Raw genomic sequence first — 21,918 nt, forward strand, 5'->3', positions numbered from 1 at the left:
AGTTTATTCCAGAGCGCAGTCATGAACTCGGCATACATATATTCGTGACATAAGTCTGTGAAGACAGTAACTACTACAATCTCGGTGAACAAAGGAATACAACCTATACATAGAGTCTCGGTGGACATTACAATATGTAGATCTGTCTCCTTGTGATCTCGATATATATATATCAGTACATCATTGCTATAGCCTTGGCATACCTGTAGGTGTAGTCAAGAAGGATCTCTGAATGGATAGACAGTCTCGGCATAGAGATGTCTCTACTCTTTCGAAGGTATAGTCTTGGCATATTGAAGAACCGCAGTAACAACAGTGACAAAAATGATCAGAATCATGATGGTGAAAGAGGGTAACAGTCTCAGAATAATGAGGAGTAAACATAATGATCTCGGCATGATTGTGACAAGCAAAAGACTCAGATCTAACACCTCGGTTGATTCACGTAATATCTCTGTTGCAATCTCAATGAACAGCAGTGATAAGGGTTTCAAGAAGTAAGTCTTCGGTCTCAACATAACTATGATTGTCTCATTCTTAAGATAAAAGGATCACAAGGATCTACCTTCTCGGCATACTCTTAGTAATGACATTGTAGACGCAGCACATGATGATTACTGTATAATGGAATATAATCACAGTCTTAACATATGAATGATCAAGAAGGATCTCTGTGATATATACAAAACCTTATCTCTAGCATAGATAGAATATGGGATCATGATTTTTGATATCTCAGTGATTTCATTGTTCTGAGAATGTATATCAATAATGATCCTATGCAAGAAGAACAACAAGTGAAGATGCAGCAGCAATGTGATGACAATGGCATGGTAGCAGAGAAGATGATGATCTCAGTAAGGACAAGAGATCTCAAGAAGCAATAATGAAGATCTCAGTGATGCAACAGAAATCTCAGTGTTAAAGTTATGGTTTCGATAAAAGCGTAAAGATGATCTTAGTAAAAGAACAGTAAAGTTCTCAGTGAAGATGTGACATTAAAAATAGCAGTCATGATCTTGTTCTTTTATGAAGACAAGGTCATGGGCATGATCTCGACTATGATGAAGTCAAGGTCTTGATCCCTATCTCAGTGTAGCTATCATAAATACCTCGTTGTTATGATCTCAATAAAGGTACAACAATGATGATCTCGGTGAAGGAGCAACAAGGATGATTGCAGTCATGGTGCAGCAGTGACCTAATTGAAATGCTAGAAGACGTACTCTCTGAAATGTAGTAAAGAAGGTCATCTTCATGAGATCTCAATTGGGAGATCTGAGAAAGATGATAAGAAGACAATCATCTATTTTTCTTAATAAGCAAGATGTCAAGTGTCCTTGGGACAAGGAAGCTTCCTCATCTAACAACTTATGGTACCTGTGCAAAATGGAAAAAGGATAAGTTGTGGACAAAAGTGCTGAAGGTTAAAAGACTAAAGCATGAGAAGGGAAGTTTGGTCCTCAAACAAGACAATTTAGTATAGCTAAGATTCAGTGCTATGGGAAGATTATGGATAAGAGTTCATATCATCTTAAGGATAGAAGAAGCTAAAGAAAAGAGGGAGTAATAGATCTCCAGTATGAATGAGATGGTATGCCTCTCAAAAGGATCTTATTAGAAGTCCTTACAGATATGATCATAGTAAGAAGATGCATTGTGGCATCACATGGGAATCATGAAGGACATATCTCTTGGGAATCTCCAAGACAAAGGAAGCATTTGCCAGATGGGGATATACAAGATCTTGAAGATTCTCTGATGGAAACCTCAACTGAGCATCCCCTAGCGAGGAAAGGCAGCAAGTGTTTCATCAGAAAATCCAACTTTTGGAATTCATGAGATGATGGTCCGATGACATGAGAAATGAAGCAGATCAAGAGATTGAAGATCTTTTCAATCAAGGAAGTTGTTGGAAGTAGAAAAGGTAAAACGAGGTGTGTATGCTTGTGTTTATATTTAATATTGTAATATCATGTCATATGGTTGCAGGTAACATAGATCAAGCATGATCAAAAGGAAAAATGATCTCCTCCTCTGAAAGGATGCAGAAGGACATAAGTCACATTAGATGAAATCAACATAATATCCTCATATGAAGTATGAGGTGGTTGACTACGATTGTAGAACTCTAATTGAAAGCTCCTGGGATGGAAGATGTGAGGATGGAAGAGATCATGAAGTATGCAACCATGATGAAGGCAATCAACATCTAGAGGATCAGGAAGACTTGACCAGGATATCTCTCGAAAAGATGTGAAGACTCTGATGGAAGTCTGAAAACATGAAAACCCTTGACAACAAATATCGTTGGAAGATGTGTCAACATGTATGCAGGATGTTGATATCTACAAGAAGATGTCACTGGAAAAAGACCATCACCAAAAGGTAATATGTGATTTGTTTTTGGTGTCTAACCTCTTGGAAAAGTCTAGGTATGTGTGCAGGGCCATGGTAAGAAGAGTTGTGAAGGATGTCACAACTATGTACCTCGTGATCTAGAACTATCACCGTTGAAGGAAAGGTGAAGATAGATGGCCCTATGAAGGAAGCCCCAGATGTAAAGCCAAGGAGGATACTTTCTGAGATGACATGATGGAGGAAAGTGAGGGATGGTTGAACCCTACATATGAAGAAATCGATGACATCGAAGTCTTGGATCATCAGTCAACTAGAAGACCCTATAAAGGTACTAATGATAGAGTGCACGAGTAAGAGGGAGCTCTGGGAGGTTCCTATGAGTAAAGGAACTCGAGCTAGTTTCTGAGTGAAGAGAAACTTGGAACTCATCCCTCGTTAAGAGGGAGAGTTCAACACAACATGCTTATCTTCAGTTTGGAAGAAAGAATGGAGGATTGAGTAATCATCTGGCATCTGACACTCTTTAAGGACGTGGTAGGGCATCCAAGACAAGAGTGGGCAAGAGGACCGATATTCTTGAGGGTTGGGAACCCAAGATAAGAATAGTCCTAGTAAGGCATACTCGGAGAACACCCGGGTGGGTATGACCCTACGAGAGACAATGATGATGTGTGTCTATCAGTCATTGGTCTCGCCAACATTGTGTGCTCTGATCTATTTGAGAGATAGAGTTGTTAGTCAAGGCCTTGCTATATGAAAACAATGTTGGTTGAAATGATGCTAGAACAAATGGATAACTAATCCGACTCTTTGCTTATGAGAACTCGTGTATTGAAAATGTCCATGTACCATGTATGTATGAATAGCTCCCTAGTTAAGAGGGAATGTTGAAAATAGTGTAACTAGGTTCGGTCTTCATTATGTCAAATTTTGCAACAATGTATTTTTGTATCAAAGAATTATTTTTTTTGCTCTAATTAAGAGCCCAAGACAAGTCGTGTAAAAATGAAGACAATCATGTATTATTGTTCATGTAATGAATGTAATTCCTTCTAGATCATCAACGATATACTCCTACGTGTACCCAAAGACATAATGCAAGGAAACCGCTCAAATAAAAACTATGGAAGCCTTCTAGATTCACATCAGCCTAATTAATTAATCAAAGGACATGACGACCTAATCTAGGCTCATGTCGGCTCAATGGATGAAAGGGCAAGCCTATATATAGGCTATGTTTGGCTCCTCCTAAAAGGAAATTCATTCACTCTCACTCACAAAGAGGAGCAGCAGCAATAAGGTCGAAGGAAGGAAGGGTAGCCGCAGCAAGTGAGGAGGTATGTTCCCTCATGTGAAGACATCAACGAGTCTGCTCTCCCTCACGGCATTCAGATCTGGATTAGGGTCTTGCGTTTCATAACTGTATGGTTGGTTTGAAGGGCTGTTCTAGCCACAAATACAAGAAGGAGATTGCTGTTGAAAGGTGTGAGGGTATCGTAGGGCTAGGAGAGCCCTAACTCTATTCTCATATGTGCATTCGCTCTGAAATCAAAGGCTTCTACCCTCGCTGTTCTGGACAGTCAATATCGTTGCCTTTCGAAGACCTATAATCAAGCCCTAATCATCGCTCTAACAAAGTATGAGGGATCTACATGAAATGCGAGGATAGATCGAGGCTGGAAGAGCCTATCCGAATTGGTTGGTGCAGACTGTCATGCTCATTCACTGCAGAAACGTACAGCATGATTGGGTACACGTTTGGAGGTATTGTCATTTGATGTTGAAGGCATTTCTGAGTCAAAGTTTGGGTCATGTAACTTCTCAATAAAGATTCTATAAGAAAGAGTTCAAAGGGTTTTTCCTCTCAGATTTTGGAGAGGTTTTTGCCCTGGCATGGTGCCAAAATCTTATGTACTTGTGTATTTTGATCTTCTTGTTTCTGGTAACTGTTTGAAGATAATAACAGATAAGAAGCAAAATCTAAAGAAGTAATATCTCAAGCAGCTATCATAATTAAGAGAAATTGAATAATTCAGATTGCCCTTAATTTCTCAACAATATCTAGGGCTTAATAAGGGGTTTTGGGGTTAACATGGGGCTTATATGGCCTTAACACTAATACAACTACACCAATAAGGGATATGTCACAGGATAAGGTTCGAGGATATGTTGCAGAATATGGCTACACAATGTCCCTAGATACAGCTGCATATCAAGTTCATATCAGACCTGTTTTCATATCAAATATGGGATACAACATATGAGGGCCGAAAGAAGATTATCAAGGGACTTAGTCTAATACACAACTGCATCAATTTGATTTCTCTAAAAGCTTCAAAGAATTTTGGAAAGAGTTAAATATTTATTTAAATCAAAAGCTCAATATCCAAATTTCATTTTAAAGAAGCAATTCTTTGGATTTAAAACAACAACCAGAGAGACAATGTCTACTCAGATTAATGCTTTAAAGAGCATTAATACAACTATCTGAACTTTCAAGTAAGCATTAAGGTCGAAGAAGATGATGCTAAGACAACTCTATTAAAAGATTTATGGCCAATAGCAATACTTATTCACACTTAGCCATATACCTTCTCAATCCTATGATTCCACGATTTCATCCCTCTTAACAGAGGAGAATCGTGAAGGGGTTAAAGAAAATATTGAAGAAAAGGTCTTCTTTGGCAGAAGGCAAATCAGATAAAATGTCATACAAAGGTGAAGGAAACAATAAGGAAGAACTCGTTTTTATAATGGGAAATAAAGGCCTCATACCTGGGATTGTAGAGTTTGACCACTGATGAAGCAAAGGGTACAAAAGCTGGAAGGCTCAGTTCGACAAATTATTAAGGTGAATCTAACTGAATCCTACAATCATCGTAAGGAGATGGCAATCTAATAAGCTGGAATAATGTCTGGTTGGGTTTGGTGAAATTCTACATTCAAAACTGCGGAAGACTGAAATCTGATAGAACACTAATGAAAACCTGGATCTAGACATGAGGAGCTAAAGACACGACATGTAACTAGGTTACCATTCTAGAGAACAGCAAGCATTGCAACTACTTACATAGGTGCCATGGTGGATGATCGTAAAACCATATGTTGAACCCATAAGTAAATTGAGAGGCGAGGGTGAATCCGTATAAGACAATTTTTGCTTCAACATTCACGAATCATAACAAAACAATCACATATGAAATCTATCAACTGCAGAACATGGAGCACTAGATTTATGTCGAAACCATTTGGAAAGAAAACCACAAAACTTCTTTCTGTATTTCTTTGTAGGCACCAACCTACCGGAGACACCAATCCCCACTAATGCAAATACTCATAGGAACCAACCTACTGGAGAAATCAATCCCCACTGCTGCAAATATAAGTAAGCACCAACCTATTGGAGACGTCAATCCCCACTGCTACAAATATTTGTAGACACCAACCTACTTCACTAAGTCTGCTTGCTACTTCTGCCTTCACCAGGTCTACTTGTTGCTTCTTCCTTCACCAAGTCTGATTCTCCCAAAACTTTTTGTTTTTGGCCCTGGGATTGTTTTTGGCCTCAAAATAAGATTTTCAACCATATATCCTATGCTCTCATTTGAGCTAGGTCTTTAAAGTAAAAAGGCCTCAAAGATAGGGTATCCAATTGGCCATTAAAAAACTAGGTATTCAAACAATATTTCCAACAATCTTTATCTTGGACATTTGTAGTCTCCCCATGTCTTTGACATCAATGACAACAATATTTCCAACAGTCTTCTAAAATTTTGTACCCATCTTTGTAGAAGTAAGAACTTTTGTCTTTGGAGGGGGGTATAGTTGAAAACTATAATTTCCATGATAAGGGGAGGTGTTGAAGTATTACCACTGCAATAATATAATAAGCCAAAGCCTAGTTTTTAGTAAAATAGCACCAGCCTGTAGCAAAAGAAGCAAATTTTAATTAGCTAACATTATGTTAATGAAGTGTCATTAGAATTAAGCTAAGTCACTTGACACAGGGATTCGGGACACGTAGGATTCGAGATTCGTGGTGTCGGATTCGGACACGCTGACCCCCCAGAACAGGGCACGTTAGGACACGTTATATGTTATTTTATTAAAATATATATATATATATTAAAAATTAGATATTATCATATTTCTTACACAAATTTTAATTAATGATACAAATTTATTGATTTCAAACATAGATCTTCATCTATAGCTATTAGCATGCATAGTACATACAAAATTCAAATACATGTCAATCTATTATCTATTTCTTATGCTTGGCCCTCTTGCCACCACGAGAAATGTCTAGTTTTTTAGTCTTGTTGGAAAATCAAGATCTTTGTCATTAATATCACCCTCTAAGCATTAATATCCAGAGGTATCTTTGTCATTGCCTCTGTATCTGTATGGGGATCTTTGTCATTAATATCACCCTTTAAGCATTAACATAAGATAGAACAAGCATAACATGTCAAGTCAAGATTTTGTTTGAGTGATGCGTACATTTTTAGGAGGGTCATGATATAGGAGTTCGACAACCAATGTCACTAACATCAAGGTACATAGAGGGATTGGTGCTCTTGATTAAATACGAGTTCCATACCCTAATACATGACAAAATTCAATGGAAACATTGCAATCCCCCAATCCTAAAATCCTGAAAAACTGATAAGTCTGCTGGATTTTGAATGAAATCTAAAATTCTACTTTCTCCATATGAAATCCAATGGGACCGGAACCACTCTCAAACATCCTGAGTCATTTCATGGTAATGTTAAAAATTTAGGTAAAAGTGAAATCTTCATTTTCATCCTTTTACTTTAAGAATTTAACATTACCATGAACAAGACACGTTTCCGAAAATCGCGACACGCTTTTGAAAATCGTGACACGACCTCGGATTCGACATGTCGGAAAAGGACACGACATGTCATATGATTTGGACACGAATCCGGACCGAATCGTGTCGGATTCGCTGGATTCGGGATTCGTAGGGGGTTTAGGACGAATCCGATGACTTAGGAATTAAGTGATGGTAGTTAGGAGAATTCATAATGCCATCTACTGAACATATGGATAAAAGTATATCTATCTCATTGTATCAATGAATTCAAATAGTTTCTATTCTACTTCTCTTGTATCTTAAATTGCTTTAGTTTGACGGATGAAAAGCTTGAAAAGACAGGTAGACAAAATGACCAAAGGAGGAACAAAATTGAAGCAGCCAGATGAATTTGGCTTTTGCTTTAACATGTGCACATAAAGCAACAGATGTCCCAGAAATGAAAGGATTGCATTCTATACAATGAAGTAACTCCAATACAATACAGATAAGTATGTGACACTCATTCACCTAAGAAGCCCTCCAGTGCGAACTGATATCACAGAATTGGCATAATCATGACGAAAAGCCCAGTAGTGAAAGAAAGCTGATAGCAATTGACCAAGGGTTTCCTTGTTTCCAGCACCATAGTTTTTCAGTTTCTCAACTTGATCGTAGTAAGCACATTCAATCTCACCGATCACAACTTGGTATGTTGCTTCCATTTCCTGTCAACAGAAAATAATTTTTACGGAATTTATGAGATCCACAATAGGAAATTGAAATTTATAAAGAAATTTACCAGCAATAGTGGCACTAATGTATGTATGACTTCATCTTTAAATAGGAAAAAATTATTTTGACAACAAATGATAGAGAAATAAGATAAACATGTTTGTTGCTACATTTTACACATTATTAATGATATTTTATTTCCAAAGAAACACTAAAGCACATATACAGGTGGGGGGATTCTGTTGACACCTGTAGAGAACCCAGAATTACATAGGAAAGACAGCACCCCATTAAACACAATGATAACCACCAAAAGAAAAACAGGAATACAAAAGTAAAAAGAATAAAAAAGGCATTCATAGAAATTAAGCAATTTAATGCAAATACTGAGAAAACTCAAATGTTTAATGAAAATTTAAGGAAATTTATCTATTCTGCCGAATGTTACATCTGCAAATTTTCCAACAAGATACTTGGAAGCTTAAAACTCATTCATTCATGTTCGACAATCCTGGCTGTCTTGAGTAATTTCCCGCAAATATTTCCTCCTCCATAGAATCAATACTGTTTAAATAAAACCATTTTGTCTATATTTATAAATCTACCATGCCTAATACTAGAAGGGTCTAAATGACAGGATCAGGTTCAATTTCAGGTTCAAAAACTATTAAATTTGATTTGGGTTCAAATTTTCCAATGAGGTTCATATAAGGTTTGTCTATATATATATATATATGAACCCAAACTATTAAATTTGATTTGGGTTCAAATTTTCCAATGAGGTTCAGATGAGGTTTGGCTATATATATATATATATATATATATATACACACACACACACTTTAGAAACAAAGAGAAACAACCACCCCTAGGAAGCACAAAGTTTATGGTAAGTCTGATTGAGTTAGCTTCCAAGCAGTGGCTCAGGCTTAGTATGGTAAGTCTGGGTTCAGGCCTACAAGCAATGGAAACTCAGGAGGAAGGCCCTAGTCAAGGTTTATATGCAGTAATGACTCGGCAAGCAAGGTGGTGAGGTCCCAGCTGAGGTTTACAGGTACAGATAAGAGAGGCAACGAACCAAGATAAAGGTTTATACATAGGAGGCTGAGCAAACATCGGAGAGCTTACACTATACACACAGGATGCAGTGGCAAGGGATGCCTGAGAAATGGGAGAATTGGAAAAACGTGTGTTGCTGCAGGAAAAAAAAGTTCTGATTAAATTCACCTTTGAGGTTAGACGAACCTCAAACTTTTCTTTAGGCTCACCATGTTGATTTTGTAGCCTCGAAAGGTCTTCTATATTGGCTTGGTATGTTAGCATGTAGAAGATATTTGATTGCTTCTTTAGGTGCTTGCTTGGAGTAAGTGATTTTATGATTTCTTTCCTAAGATTAACTTAGGAAAAGTACAGTAATTAATCAAAATAAGTATTGTGGATTATAAGGTCAGAGTTTGAAGGATAAATAATAATGTTATCTAAGTGAATTAGATATAATCTCAACCGTTGATCTCAAGTAAAGTTAGGATTTAATCCTAGCCATTGATAACTTAGGAGATTAGGGTTGGGGATTTTTTCTTAATGAAATTATAAAATAAGCCTAAGGGAGATGTGAAGACACACAGTTGTAGAGGAAGCTAATTTCTCAAGAGCAAGAGGCTCAACTAGACTGGTGAGAAGAAAGGAGAAGTGCAGCAAGGAATTTCGGGAGAAATTCAGGAAGACCGAATTTAGGAAAGAGGGAGGCCGAGTTGCTGAAGAAGGGACTGAATTGTGGAGGAGGCCGAAATATCCAGAGAGGTCGATTCCTCAAGTGCGCAGGGGCTGTACAAGGTGACAAGAAAGAGGGGTTGATTAGCTGGTGAGACAAGTCTAATTCTCCAAGGTTCAGTTTCTTCAAGGCCGAGTTTTCAGGTTCCCATAAGTTGTATTTTTCTACATATTCTCTGTGGGTCTAACCAAGAATTTTCCAGGGTTTAATAATAAGAAGATTTGTGTTGGGTGAAAATTTGCTCTTATGATTGATCTCTCCATTTTATTTCCGCTGCATTTTATTTTGCATTAATATACTGGTGTGTTTATTTTATCAGCAATTTCAAAAATATTTGAGATAAATATTTTCTGGGATATTAATAAATTCTTGAAATATAGTAAATCAGATTTGGTATAAGAGAATCATCGCACGAAATACTGAACCTGAAGGTTGAAGTACAGTGAACTCTATAACTTTGGTTAGCACAATTGGTAGATGCTCTCGTGCTAAGTCAACAAAGCTCTTGGAACCAAATTTCATGGGGTCCCTTGGGATTACCAGCTACCTACATGGTTGATGGTAGATCTAATATGTAAACATTTGTAATCAATAAACTCTACAAGAACACCAACTCTTGTTACATTGATTGTACGTAGGCATCAACCTACTGAATTACAACCTTACAGGCACCGACCTACTAAAAACACAAATCTTCAAGACTTCATAGACTTCAACCTACAGGAGACACCAATCCCTTAGACTGAGCACCCACTCAGAAAGTTTTTGTAGGCACTGACCTACATGTCACACCAATTCCCTTAGCTAAGCACCAACTCAGCAAATCTTGAACTCTGATCTACACTCATAGTTCTTGATTCGTAAGTTTGGCCTTTACTTGGTCCTACTATTTTGTACTCTTCTAGATCTTCTCTATGGTATGTTCTCCTCAGACTGTTCATTTATATCATCTCCTCAATTTTTACTAGAGGAGAATTATTTCTTCTTGTCCAAACATTTTGAATCAAAATTCTTTACAACAACAACTACCCGAATATTGTAATCTTCCATGTTTCCAAATCAGCCAATACACACTCAATGTACTTCACACTCCTGAGAATTCAAGTACCACACTGCACATTTCCATGTTTCCACACACAACATGTTGGCTTCACATACTCTCCTTTATGGCTTTACACAAGCTCCTCTCCATAACAACAACACTGCTCAATATATGGGCTCACAGGTATTTACAAACCTCGCTCTACTCGACACAGAATGTCATACCCACAGTATTTAGCCAACAAATCTCCTAACACAATTTCATGTCAAATAGTCCAACACATTTGCTCAGTTTCCACACTCGATCTTTCGCACATGGATTTCACACAAGCTTCCATCAGCAATTTCACATGGGCTTACACAACTCTGGCAGCTAGTTACCACATCTTGTCACATACTTTCTGTAATTGCTCTTTCCATAATGGTCCTTTGTGCTTTTCATCATAGCTCTCTACATAGTGGCTTTACACCTTCACTTTTTCCCACTTGCTTTGGTGATTCGCTCCTTGCACATCTCCTGGGATGGGAAATGGAAAATCAATAGTTCTTAATAATCCATTCCCTTGCCCAAACTCACAAACAAATTATCACGTGTTGGCAACGTGACAACAGTGTAACGTCAAAGTTGTGAATGATTCAAATACACTCCCTTCCACCAGCCTGGGAGCTGAAGAAAGTGGAAACCTTATTCCCTTCAATCACAGTTTATCTGTGATTAATCTTCTAAGACAACCAACTCTATATCTTGAGCAAATCTCAATTATTTTTGTGTAGCAAGATTTTAGCATCAATATACCAATACTCAAATTTATTTGTTGAAGAAACACATATAATAAATACAATTAGATTATCCAATACTTGTTCAGGGCCTTAAAGAGAAGCCAAGTACATAAAACAGTAGGTCTTGGTTTTGTCCGAACCAAAAACTGTAAGCTAACTGTTTAATGAGGCCTTTGAAGCTGAAACTAGTCAGTTTACATCAGAAAGACAATGAAATCATCGAACCACAATGAGGAAGCCAATATGGAAGGCCCACTTATAACTCGGTAAACGATCTGTAAATAAGAACACGGCTTAATTCCTGTGACAAATACTGCGATCTGCAAAATATAGGAGCATTGTAGTATAAAGGTACGTTATGAACCCTGTAACAAGAAGTATCCTCACTGTTCAGAATCCAGATCCACACTAGAACTCAGAAACATGCTCAAGCCTCAAACAACTCCTTTTCAGCCTCCTTATCCTTCCCTAGTCCGCAGACCTTATTCAATTTCTACTTCACTGCTTGGTCCGGGAATGCCACACGTGTCTTATTTATAGTGGTTTTTCAATGTGTCATTTGATAGAGCCGACCTCATTTTAATTTAAACTCTGCCTAGACCAACCTCTCTCTTCAATGGAGTAAATACCAATGTATTTCAAAAAATATTTTTTCCTCAATTGTGAAGAGCTAGGGGGCAAACCACCCATCACTGAAAAGGTCTCAGAGTGAACTATATGATGGTTTTCTTTTGCATCTGAACTAAGTTTGACCGCCTTTTTCATGAATTTCCTAAGGGCTTCTTCTGGCTTTCATCATTGATTTTGAGCATTTAAACACTTTTGTGGGATGCTTCCTTCATCTACTAGTTTTGACATCATTCCTAGAACCTTGGTGGTGTCAAGCACTTCTGCTTCCTTGGAGGGATAACTTCTGCTTACTTGGAGGCTCACCTTTGCTTGGATTTGACATCAATGACAACTCTTTCAACAAAAAATCAATAGAAATTTCTCTAATTCTAACTGTACAAAAATATTTAGTTTTGTAATTAAAATTCGAACAACGAAATTATTGGAAGGTGGATATTAAAAGAAGACATGGGCATTGGATGTATTCCCACTATCCAATCTTGCACCCTCCATCCTATTTTAAAAATACGAATTCCTATTGACATAACAAGGATATTTTGGTAACTCCTCTTTGGGACCTAGCCCAAAGCCCATAATCCTCCCATTTGAGATAATCTTTAATATAGAGGATGTCCCATAAATGTTTGCAAGACAAACACACACGACAACACCATCCCCTCCTTATTATGAATACTAATGTGAAAAAGGTGTTGAATACCCTATCAAGTAATCCATGGATATTCACATGCTTCTTCAATCTAAGATAATATAAATACAAGTGATTTACTCTACAACTTTACTTATCTAGTTTCCTCATGAGGGAAGAGGTGAATGCAAGAGGAATACATTTTAATGAATGATCAATGGTCCTTTGACTTTTATCTTACCCACATCAAATTGGCATAAGAAAATATCATGGTTGAGATGAGGAGAATGTGTGATTTGTGACCAAGGTTGAATGCATCAAATTTCAGATGGGAAGAAGTAGAAAAATGGGCTAAGGATATAAGAAAGGACACTTCCAATTGTTGAATTTTCATAGCTCAGGGATAAATTCCCTCCATTGGGAAGCCTTCCTCATCCGGATAAGACCCTACAGTCAAGGAAAAATATTATTTTTGATGAGAAACCCACATGTGCACAAAAGTACAAGTTGGCCTAGGCAAGCTAATTCGACCTCCAAAGACACATATAAATAGACCACATGTCACATCACTTCGGAGCATCATCACACACATCATCTATCTTAATCTGAATGGTTCGTACAAGTCTAAAATTGCAAGGTTCGAGCTCACACGTGCGACGAGGAAAGGAAATTTTGTTGACCGAGTTTGACTTCTATTTTGGCATCTTTGACCAACATTGATGTGAAAATTCCTCAACCGGAATCCCTACAGCAACCACTAATGATATTAGTCCTATTTGTTAAACTCCTTTAAACAAATTACTTGCAGTTTCCTACGGCCAATATCATAATACATACACTGCAGCCTTCCCTTAATTAAATATTATGCAAAAACAAGGGATTGAGCAAGAAAGAAAATACAACACAATGGACACCGTTATTTTTGGACAAATCTCCCCGGAAAACCCCAATGTGGGAAAACTGGTGCAGCAAATTTGCGGGTTTATTATTATTAAGCAATAGCAAATTCGGAATACATCTTTGAATAACTCTCTGGTTATTCAGTTACAGAGAGAAATATGGGCAGAAACATTTGTGAGATTACCTCACACAATCATTAAGAAAATCAGGTTGATCCGAACTCTGGATGAAGTGCCTTTGGCAGGCCCTATGTTGCCTCTGCGCAGTCCTCACGCAGTCCCTACATCAACCTATCTAGGCACTGCATCACCCAGTTTGTTGATCAATTTGTTGCCTGGAGTCTCTGCTATCAGCCTCTCGATCTCACACCCAAGCTCCCAACTTCTAAAACTGACTCTCCCCAGCAAAATCTCAGACTCTCTCTCACCCTCTGTGTTGCCTCTGCGTGGCCCTGTGTCAGCCTCTGCGTCTGGGCTACTGGATCACTCTCTGCCTCTCTCTGTTGATCATATTCCGGCTGAGAAAATCTATCTCTCTCTAGATGCTATCTATCCCTACCCCTCAGCTGCAAGAAATCTTCTCGATCAAAACTTCCTCCTGAGAACTTTTCACTTCAGAAATTCAATCTCTTGATCTCTCAGTGTGTTTTCCAAACGACCCTCAAGCTCCCTTAAATAATCTTCTCGTTGACATTCAACAGCCCAGATTAAAAGCTAATCAATGGCTAAGATCATTTTAGCTTGATCCTCGTCTTCTTAGAAGTGACACCCACAATTAGATTAATACCCATTAATATTTTTAATTTCCTAAGTTTAGACTTATGGTCCCATTAAAAAAATATTAATTATTTTAATAAAATCGTCTCTGGGAGGAATTTCCCAAAATGATTTCTAGGTTCTTTGTAATACATGTGCCCAAGCCTCCCTGCAAAATTTGAGGCCTAGAACACATCTAATGCTACCCCAAATCAGCACTCCCTCTTAGCAAGGAATGTGCTCTAGCAATATACGCTACTGCATACTGCTCTGACTTTAAAGCATCGTCCTCTGCACTGCTGATGTCTGACATGCTGTCCACCAACTACTGCGTTGTTGCTGCAACTATACTGCTGTTGACACTGCCACTGTCAACACTGCATCCATACTATAGCTCCCTCTCAGGTGTTGCATCTATGTTGCTACTAGCATTGCCACTGCCAACTGCCACTGCACTGCAAACTGTTGCTAATAGCAACAGAAAAAACATCAATGTTGGAGCCTAACTGCTACTAGTCTTTGCACTGACCCTCTGAATCTACTGCATTGTTTCTCACCTCTGCTTTGTACCATCTGCATTGCTACCAAATCTGCTCTACGTTGTTCAATGGCTGGTGCTCCTAGCCACTGCAACTATCTCCCCAACACTCCTCGGCACCATCTGACACTAGTCCATCCTGCTAATGCAAAACTAGGCTCTTGTATCAAGGTATTGATTCGAGAGGTGGGCTCCTCAAGTATCTTGTCCATCTGTATCTCTTTCGAACTATAGCTCCAAATTAGCCCACCTCCCTCCTGGAGGTATCTCGGTTGTCATGGCGAACTCCTCCTCTTCGATCTTCGCAGGCGTAGCCTTCGGATCGTGCTTCTCATCCTTGTCCTTCTTCTTGAGAGGACACTGTGTAGCGTAGTGACCCATCTCACCACACCTGAAACACTTGATCTTCGAGACGTCTTTCTTATGTCTCCGCTGCTCCTGTTGTCCCTTCAATGCAAGGGTTGCATTATCCTCCTCCTCCTTGGGCTTCGACCCACTGTTGTTGCTGCTTCCGTCAAGTTTGACCTTGACTAAGTCTCTCCTCAGCTCCTCTTGTTTTAGAGCTGCCCACATCTCATCCCAATTCGGCAATGTTGCTCTGCCCAGGATACTCTGGACAAAGACTTGCCACTCATCTGAGACAGAATTGAGGGCCAGTCTAACCAACTCTGAATCCTGAGGTGTATGCCCCACAGCAGACAACTCATCACAGGTTTCCTTCAGCTTCGTGAGGAATGGATCCACACGCTCTCCCTTCTGCATTTGAGCAGATCTCAGCTTCTGCTCCAAGTACATCTTCCGCTACTCAGAAGATCACTGATATAACGTGGCCAAGGCATCCCACATCACCTTAGCAATCCCTCTGCTAGCAACATGACACACCACGTGATCCTTGACTCCATCCACGATCATTGTCTTAGCCTTCACCATCTCAGCTCGCTATTTCTGCAGCGGATTTGGATCTGCAGGGACAGCCACCACGTTGTCGACTATGTCTTAAGGGCATGCTCATCTAGAAAGAATGGCATCCTTGCCTTCCAGATTACATAGTTGGATGCTCCGTCCAACCTATCCTGATCCCTCAAGCCATTGGTTTCCATTTCTGCCAAAAAATAGAAAGTCCAATGACCTCCTCTCTCCTCTGTGCTACTTCTAGGCTAGCCTACGCACTCCCTGCTGGAGCTAGTAAAATTGCTACCCTTTGTTGCTGCTCAGCTCTAGAGAATTTGAATTCCTTGGCTAGGAATTCTCTGAGGAGGAAATTCCCTCAATCGTGCTTCTCCTCTTTCTTCTAACAATCTTCTTCCCAACAAACTGCTTGCAAAAAAATCTGCTTCCCACCAGCTCTCCCCAAGCTGAGGCTTCAACGTTACTCCCTCTACCCCGACAAAAATTTGATCTGGAAGCCCTTCTCTCCGTCGACTCTCTCAGAGAGAGACTGCCTCGAAATTTCAGCCCTCCAGCTAAGAATTACGCAAACCCTCTAGGGTTTTGAATTGTTGCCTCCTGTAACTTTTTCGAACTTCCTCTTCTGCTCAGCGTTGTATCTACCAGCTCTACTCTTCTTGCTCACCTGCACTGCTCTAATACCATGTGAAAATTCCTCAGTCGAAATCCCTACTGCAGCAACTAATGATATTACTCCTATTTGTTAAATTCCTTCAAACAAATTACTTGCAGTTTCCTACGGCAAATATCGTAATGCATACACTGCAGCCTTCACATAATTAAATATTATGCAAAAACAAGAGACTGAGCAAGAAATAAAATACAACAAAATGGACACCGTTAGTTTTGGACAAATGTCCCCAGAAAAACCCAATGCGAGAAAACTAGTGCAACAAATCTAAGGGTTTATTATTATTAGGCAGTAGCAAATTCTGAATACATCTCTGAATACGTCTCTGGTTGTTCAGTTACAGAGAGAAATATTGGCAGAAAGAATTCTGAGATTACCTCACACAATCACTGAGAAAATCTCATATGATCTGGTCTCTGGATGAAGTGCCTCTAGCAGGCCCTACACTACCTCTGCGTAGTCCTCACGCAGTCCCTGCGTCAACCTCTCTAGGCACTGCGTCACCCAATTTGCCAATCAATCTGCTGCCTGGAGTCTCTGCTCTCAGCCTCTCGATCTCACACCCCGGCTCCCAGCTTCTAAAACTGACTCTCCCTAGCAAAATCTCGGACTCTCTCTCACCCTCTGTGTTGCCTCTGCATGGCCTTGTGTCAGCGTCTACGTCTGGGCTACTAGATCACTCTCTGCCTGTCTCTGTTGATGATTCTTCCACTAAGAAAATTTCTCTCCGGTTGCTATCCCTGCCCCTCAACTGCAAGAAATCTCCTCGATCAGAGCTTCCTCTTGAGAACTTCTCACTTCAAAAATTCGATCTCTCGGTGTGTTTTCCAAATGACCCTCAAGCTCCCTTAAATAATCTTCTCGTTGACATTCAACGGCCCAGATTAAAAGATAATCAATGGCTAAGATCATTTTAGCTTGATCCTTGTATTCTTCTAGAAGTTACACCCACAATTAGATTAATACCCATTAATATTTTTTATTTCCTAAGTTTAGACTTAGGGTCCCATTAAAAATTATTAATTATTTTAATAAAATCGTCTCTGGGTGGAATTTCCCAAAATGCTTTCTTGGTTCTTTGGAATACATGTGCCCAAGCCTCCCTACAAAATTTGAGGCCTAGAGCACATCCAATGTTACCCCAAATCAACAATTGACTTGGCATGTTTTGAATGGATTTGTATTTGTTTTGGAAGGTCGAGTTCAGGGATAGTTTGATTGAACTTTTCTGGGCTATTTGACCAGCGTTGACTGTTGTCCTGCAGCTAGGGTTTACACAAGTCAACAAGTTGACTTTGACCTATTTTGTGGGGACTTTGTTGACTATTTTGACAAGACTTTGCTCAGCAAAGAAGGCCACATCTTTTGACTGTTGACCGAGTTGATTTGGAGGGTGTTTGATCGCTGACTGGTTAGAGCTACTGATGTTGCTGTTGACTTTGACCAGAATTGCATATTTGACTTGTTGACTAGGATTGACTTTTGGACTCATCTTTGATTGGATATTGGTTGGTTGAATTTGTCTAGTCAAAGGTTTGACTTTGACTCATTGTTGATGAATTGGAGGATTGTATCTCTCTGCTGAACATTTGATGACAAACTAATAAAAGAAGAATTTGGAAAGGGTTTTCCCCCTCGTTTTCCTTGGTCTTTGACCAAATCTTGTGTCTCTCTTGTTCTTGTTCTTGGTTGTCTTCTATTGCATTTGGATTACTATTCTATCTACAATTGCTTACTGTCATTGGAAGATTGAATTTATTGGATAAAATGATTGCTAATTGAAGAAGAATTGTTGTAAGTGATTGTGCTAAGCATAGAACACTGGAAAATTAACATGGTATTAGAGCTAAGGTGAAGAAAAGCCCGAGGAGACAAGAGACAAACAATTACCTTTGAAGAGATTTGAAGAAGCCTATTTGCCTTGGTCAAGATGTCTACCTCGTACTTCAAAGAGGGAGAGAAGTTGAATGACTCATCAAATTTTGTTGCTTGGAAGATCAAGTTGGAAGTGACCTTGGATGAGAATGATGTCTTGGAATATGTGGAAGGAAAGGTATCCGAGCCTCCAGAAAATGCTTCTGTTGCTATCAAGGCCAAGTACAAGAAAGGTGAGATCAAAGCAAAGAAAAATAATTATTGATCCTTTGAGAGATCATTTCCTTACTTACATTTCCAAGTTGAAAAAGTTCAAGGAAATCTATGATAAGTTGGTTGGGATGTATGAGGTCAACAATTTGAATCATATTCTCTCCTTAAAAAATCAACCCAAAGACGTCAAAATGAACAGGGGGGAGACTATACAGTCATACTTCATGAGGATATCCCAACTAAAGGATCAATTGCTAACTGTTGGAGAATCTATGTCTGATAGAGAGTTGGTACCTGCTGCACTTCAAGGCCTTCCTCCAATTTGGGAGATATTCATTACTACTATAAGTAACAATGACAAGTTCCCAACATTTGACAAGCTCGTTAGTAATTGTACTCAAAAAGACACAATGATGATTTGGGAGACATTCATTACTACTATAAGCAACAATGACAAGTTCCCAACATTTGATGAGCTCATTAGTAAATGTACTCAAAAAAGACCATGATGATTTCTAGAGGGAGGATTCAAAAGCATGAAGGAGAGCCCTTTGCATTTCTTACTCAAGACAAGTAGAGGAAAGGAAGAGGAGGTCCATCTAATTCAAGAAAGCATGCTCCAACATCCAGGGATTCTAATAGAAGATCAAGAAGGGACAGGGATATGTCGAAAGTTAAATGTTATAATTGTAACAAGTATGGTCACTATGCCCAAGATTGTCTAAAAAAGAGAGATGCTCCAAGGTCCAACTACAACAACAAGTTCAATAATAGAAGAAAACGAGATGGTGGAAGAAGAAGAGATGCTCCTAATGATCATGAGCCTCAAAAGAGATCAAGAAATTCAAAGTATGGAAATAATGAGTTGCTACTCAATCTCAATATTTTCTCATTTTTGCAATTTCTAGTTCCTCCTTCGAATTCGTTTGATAGTTGGTTGGTAGAGAGTGGGGCCTCTAGACACTTCACTGGGTATCGTGAAGCCCTCTCAAACCTGGTTGAGAGACAGACTAATTTGAAATTAATTATTGCAAACAACTCTACTTATCCGATGAAGGGTTTTGGTCCTGTTTCGTTTCTTTTGGACTATGGTGAAATCGTACATCTACATGATGTTATGTATTTTATGGGATTGAAGAAGAATCTTGTATCTATATCTGCGTTGGAGGACAAAGGGATGAGGTTTGCCTTCATAAGAGGAAAGGTCCTCACCTGGCCTATCTAAAATCTCGCATGAGGGATGCATTTACTTTGGGATGAAGAATTGAAGAACCCTATAGAGTCAATGGAAGACTAATCTGAGCATTGGTACATGGTAGCAATCAGCAAAGTGACCTATGGCACCAAAGGTTTGCTTATCTTCACTATGAATCCCTGCCTAAAGTAAGGAGGATCGTTTATGCAATACCTGAGGTTCAAGTTAATCATGATGGAATATGTCCTAGATGTGCAAGTGGAAAGAAGTCAAGGGGACCATTCCATTCTAGCTAGAGCAGGGCCAGTGACATTCTACAACTCATACATTTTGATTTATGTGGACCCATGTCAGTTAAATCTCTTCATGGCTATCTATACCACATAACTTTTGTGGATTGGTAGCAATCATCAAAGCGAGCTATGGCACCAAAGGTTTGCTCATCGTCACTATGAAGCCCTGCCTAAAGTAAGGAAGATGGTTTCTGGAATGCTTGAGGTTTAAGCTAATCATGATGGAGTATGTCATGGATGTGCAAGTGGAAAGAAGTCAAAGGGACCATTCCCTTATAGCAGGAGCAGGACCAGTGACATTCTACAACTCATACATTATGATCTATGTGGACCCATGTCGGTTAAATCTCTTGGTGGCTATCTATACTACATAACTTTTGTGGATGACTTCTTAAGGAAGACATGGATATTCTTCTTGAAACACAAGGACGAGGCACTTGACATGTTCAAGGACTTCAAGGCACTAATAGAGAATCAAACAGGGAAGAGAATCAAAGTCTTTACGTTTAATAATGGTGGAGAATTCATCTCAAATGTGTTCATTGACTTTTGCAAGAGAGCAGGAATCAAGAAGGAGACCATCGTGCCTTACAACCCTCAACAAAATGAGTAGCCAAAAGAAAAAATAGGACCATCATGGAAGCTGCTCAAGCCATGTTGCATGATCAAAAGTTGCCAAAGTTCCTATGGGGTGAAGCTGCCAACACTGCAACCTATGTTCAAAACAGGACCCCACATCAAGCCTTGCGTGACAAGACTCTAGAAGACATCTTCACAGGTGTAAAGCCCGATGTTGGACACTTGAGGATCTTTGGTTGCCCCATATACTTTCATGTGTTGAAGGACAAGAGGAACAAATTGGAAGCTTCAGGGAAGAAAGGTACGTTTGTTGGTTATTATGAAAATTCTAAAGCTTTTAGAATATATGTGCCTAATCAGAGGAATATCGAGTTTCGCAGGGATGTGACTTTCGATGAAAATGTTACCCTTGGAAAAGCAAGGGACATTCCCTCTCCTCCTATTGAAAAGAAGGATGATGATATGGACCTATTAAAAGATCCTTTTGTGCCTGAACCTGAGGTAGATGTTGTTGATGATCCCATGGAACCTATGGACCCCTAGGATCCTCCTCCATGTGATGCTCCTACTAAGAACAAACCACTTTGGCTTCGTGATAAATTACAGGATGTTGAAAGACATGTCGTTACCAAAGGAACCTTTAGAGAAAGTAAGAAGGCATGTTAATATCAAGGTTATGTTGTGGCTATGAGCAACATCACATAAGCTGAGCCTCCCACCTTTGAAGACGCAGTGAAAGAGAAAGTTTGGAAAGATGTTATGGCCGAAGAATATGAATCTATTGTGAAGAATGATGTATGGGAACTGGTTCTGAGACCCAAAGGGAAGTCCGTTGTGACTTCTAAATGGATATACAAGATCATGCTTGGAACGGATGGGAGCATCAAAAAGTATTAGGCAAGGTTCATGGCTAGAACTTTCTCCCAGAAAGAGGGAAATGATTATGATGACATCTTTGCATTGGTCCCCCACTACACTTCTATTCAATCTATTGTTGCCCTTGCTTCTAGTCAGGGATGGACTCTTCACCAAATGGATGTGGACATTTCTACATGGCATGCTCCAGGAAGAAGTATATGTTGAGCAACCACAGGGATTTGAAGTACAGGATAGGAAGACTCGTGTGCAGGCTGAAGAATGTTGAAAAGTGTAACTAGGTTCAGTCTTCATAATGACATGTAATTGTAATTTTATATACGAGATGTAAAGAAGAAAAATAAAATTAT

The 21,918-nt window shown here is 39.2% G+C and overlaps 1 protein-coding gene across 1 annotated transcript in view; it reads right to left on the minus strand.

The window, feature by feature from the left end:
* Positions 1-21,918, minus strand: part of LOC149180343 (uncharacterized) — a 197,477-nt gene that overhangs the window by 70,355 nt on the left and 105,204 nt on the right. The window contains exon 5 of the mRNA XM_089416048.1: positions 7,715-7,911. Coding sequence (XP_089272174.1) covers positions 7,715-7,911 — 197 coding nt within the window. The remainder of the gene's footprint in view (positions 1-7,714; positions 7,912-21,918) is intronic.

The sequence above is a fragment of the Pinus tabuliformis genome, chromosome 3_2 (genome assembly GCF_031772625.1).
Source record: "Pinus tabuliformis cultivar Carrire ecotype Pingquan chromosome 3_2, CPIR1, whole genome shotgun sequence".
In the NCBI taxonomy this organism is placed as follows: domain Eukaryota; kingdom Viridiplantae; phylum Streptophyta; class Pinopsida; order Pinales; family Pinaceae; genus Pinus; species Pinus tabuliformis.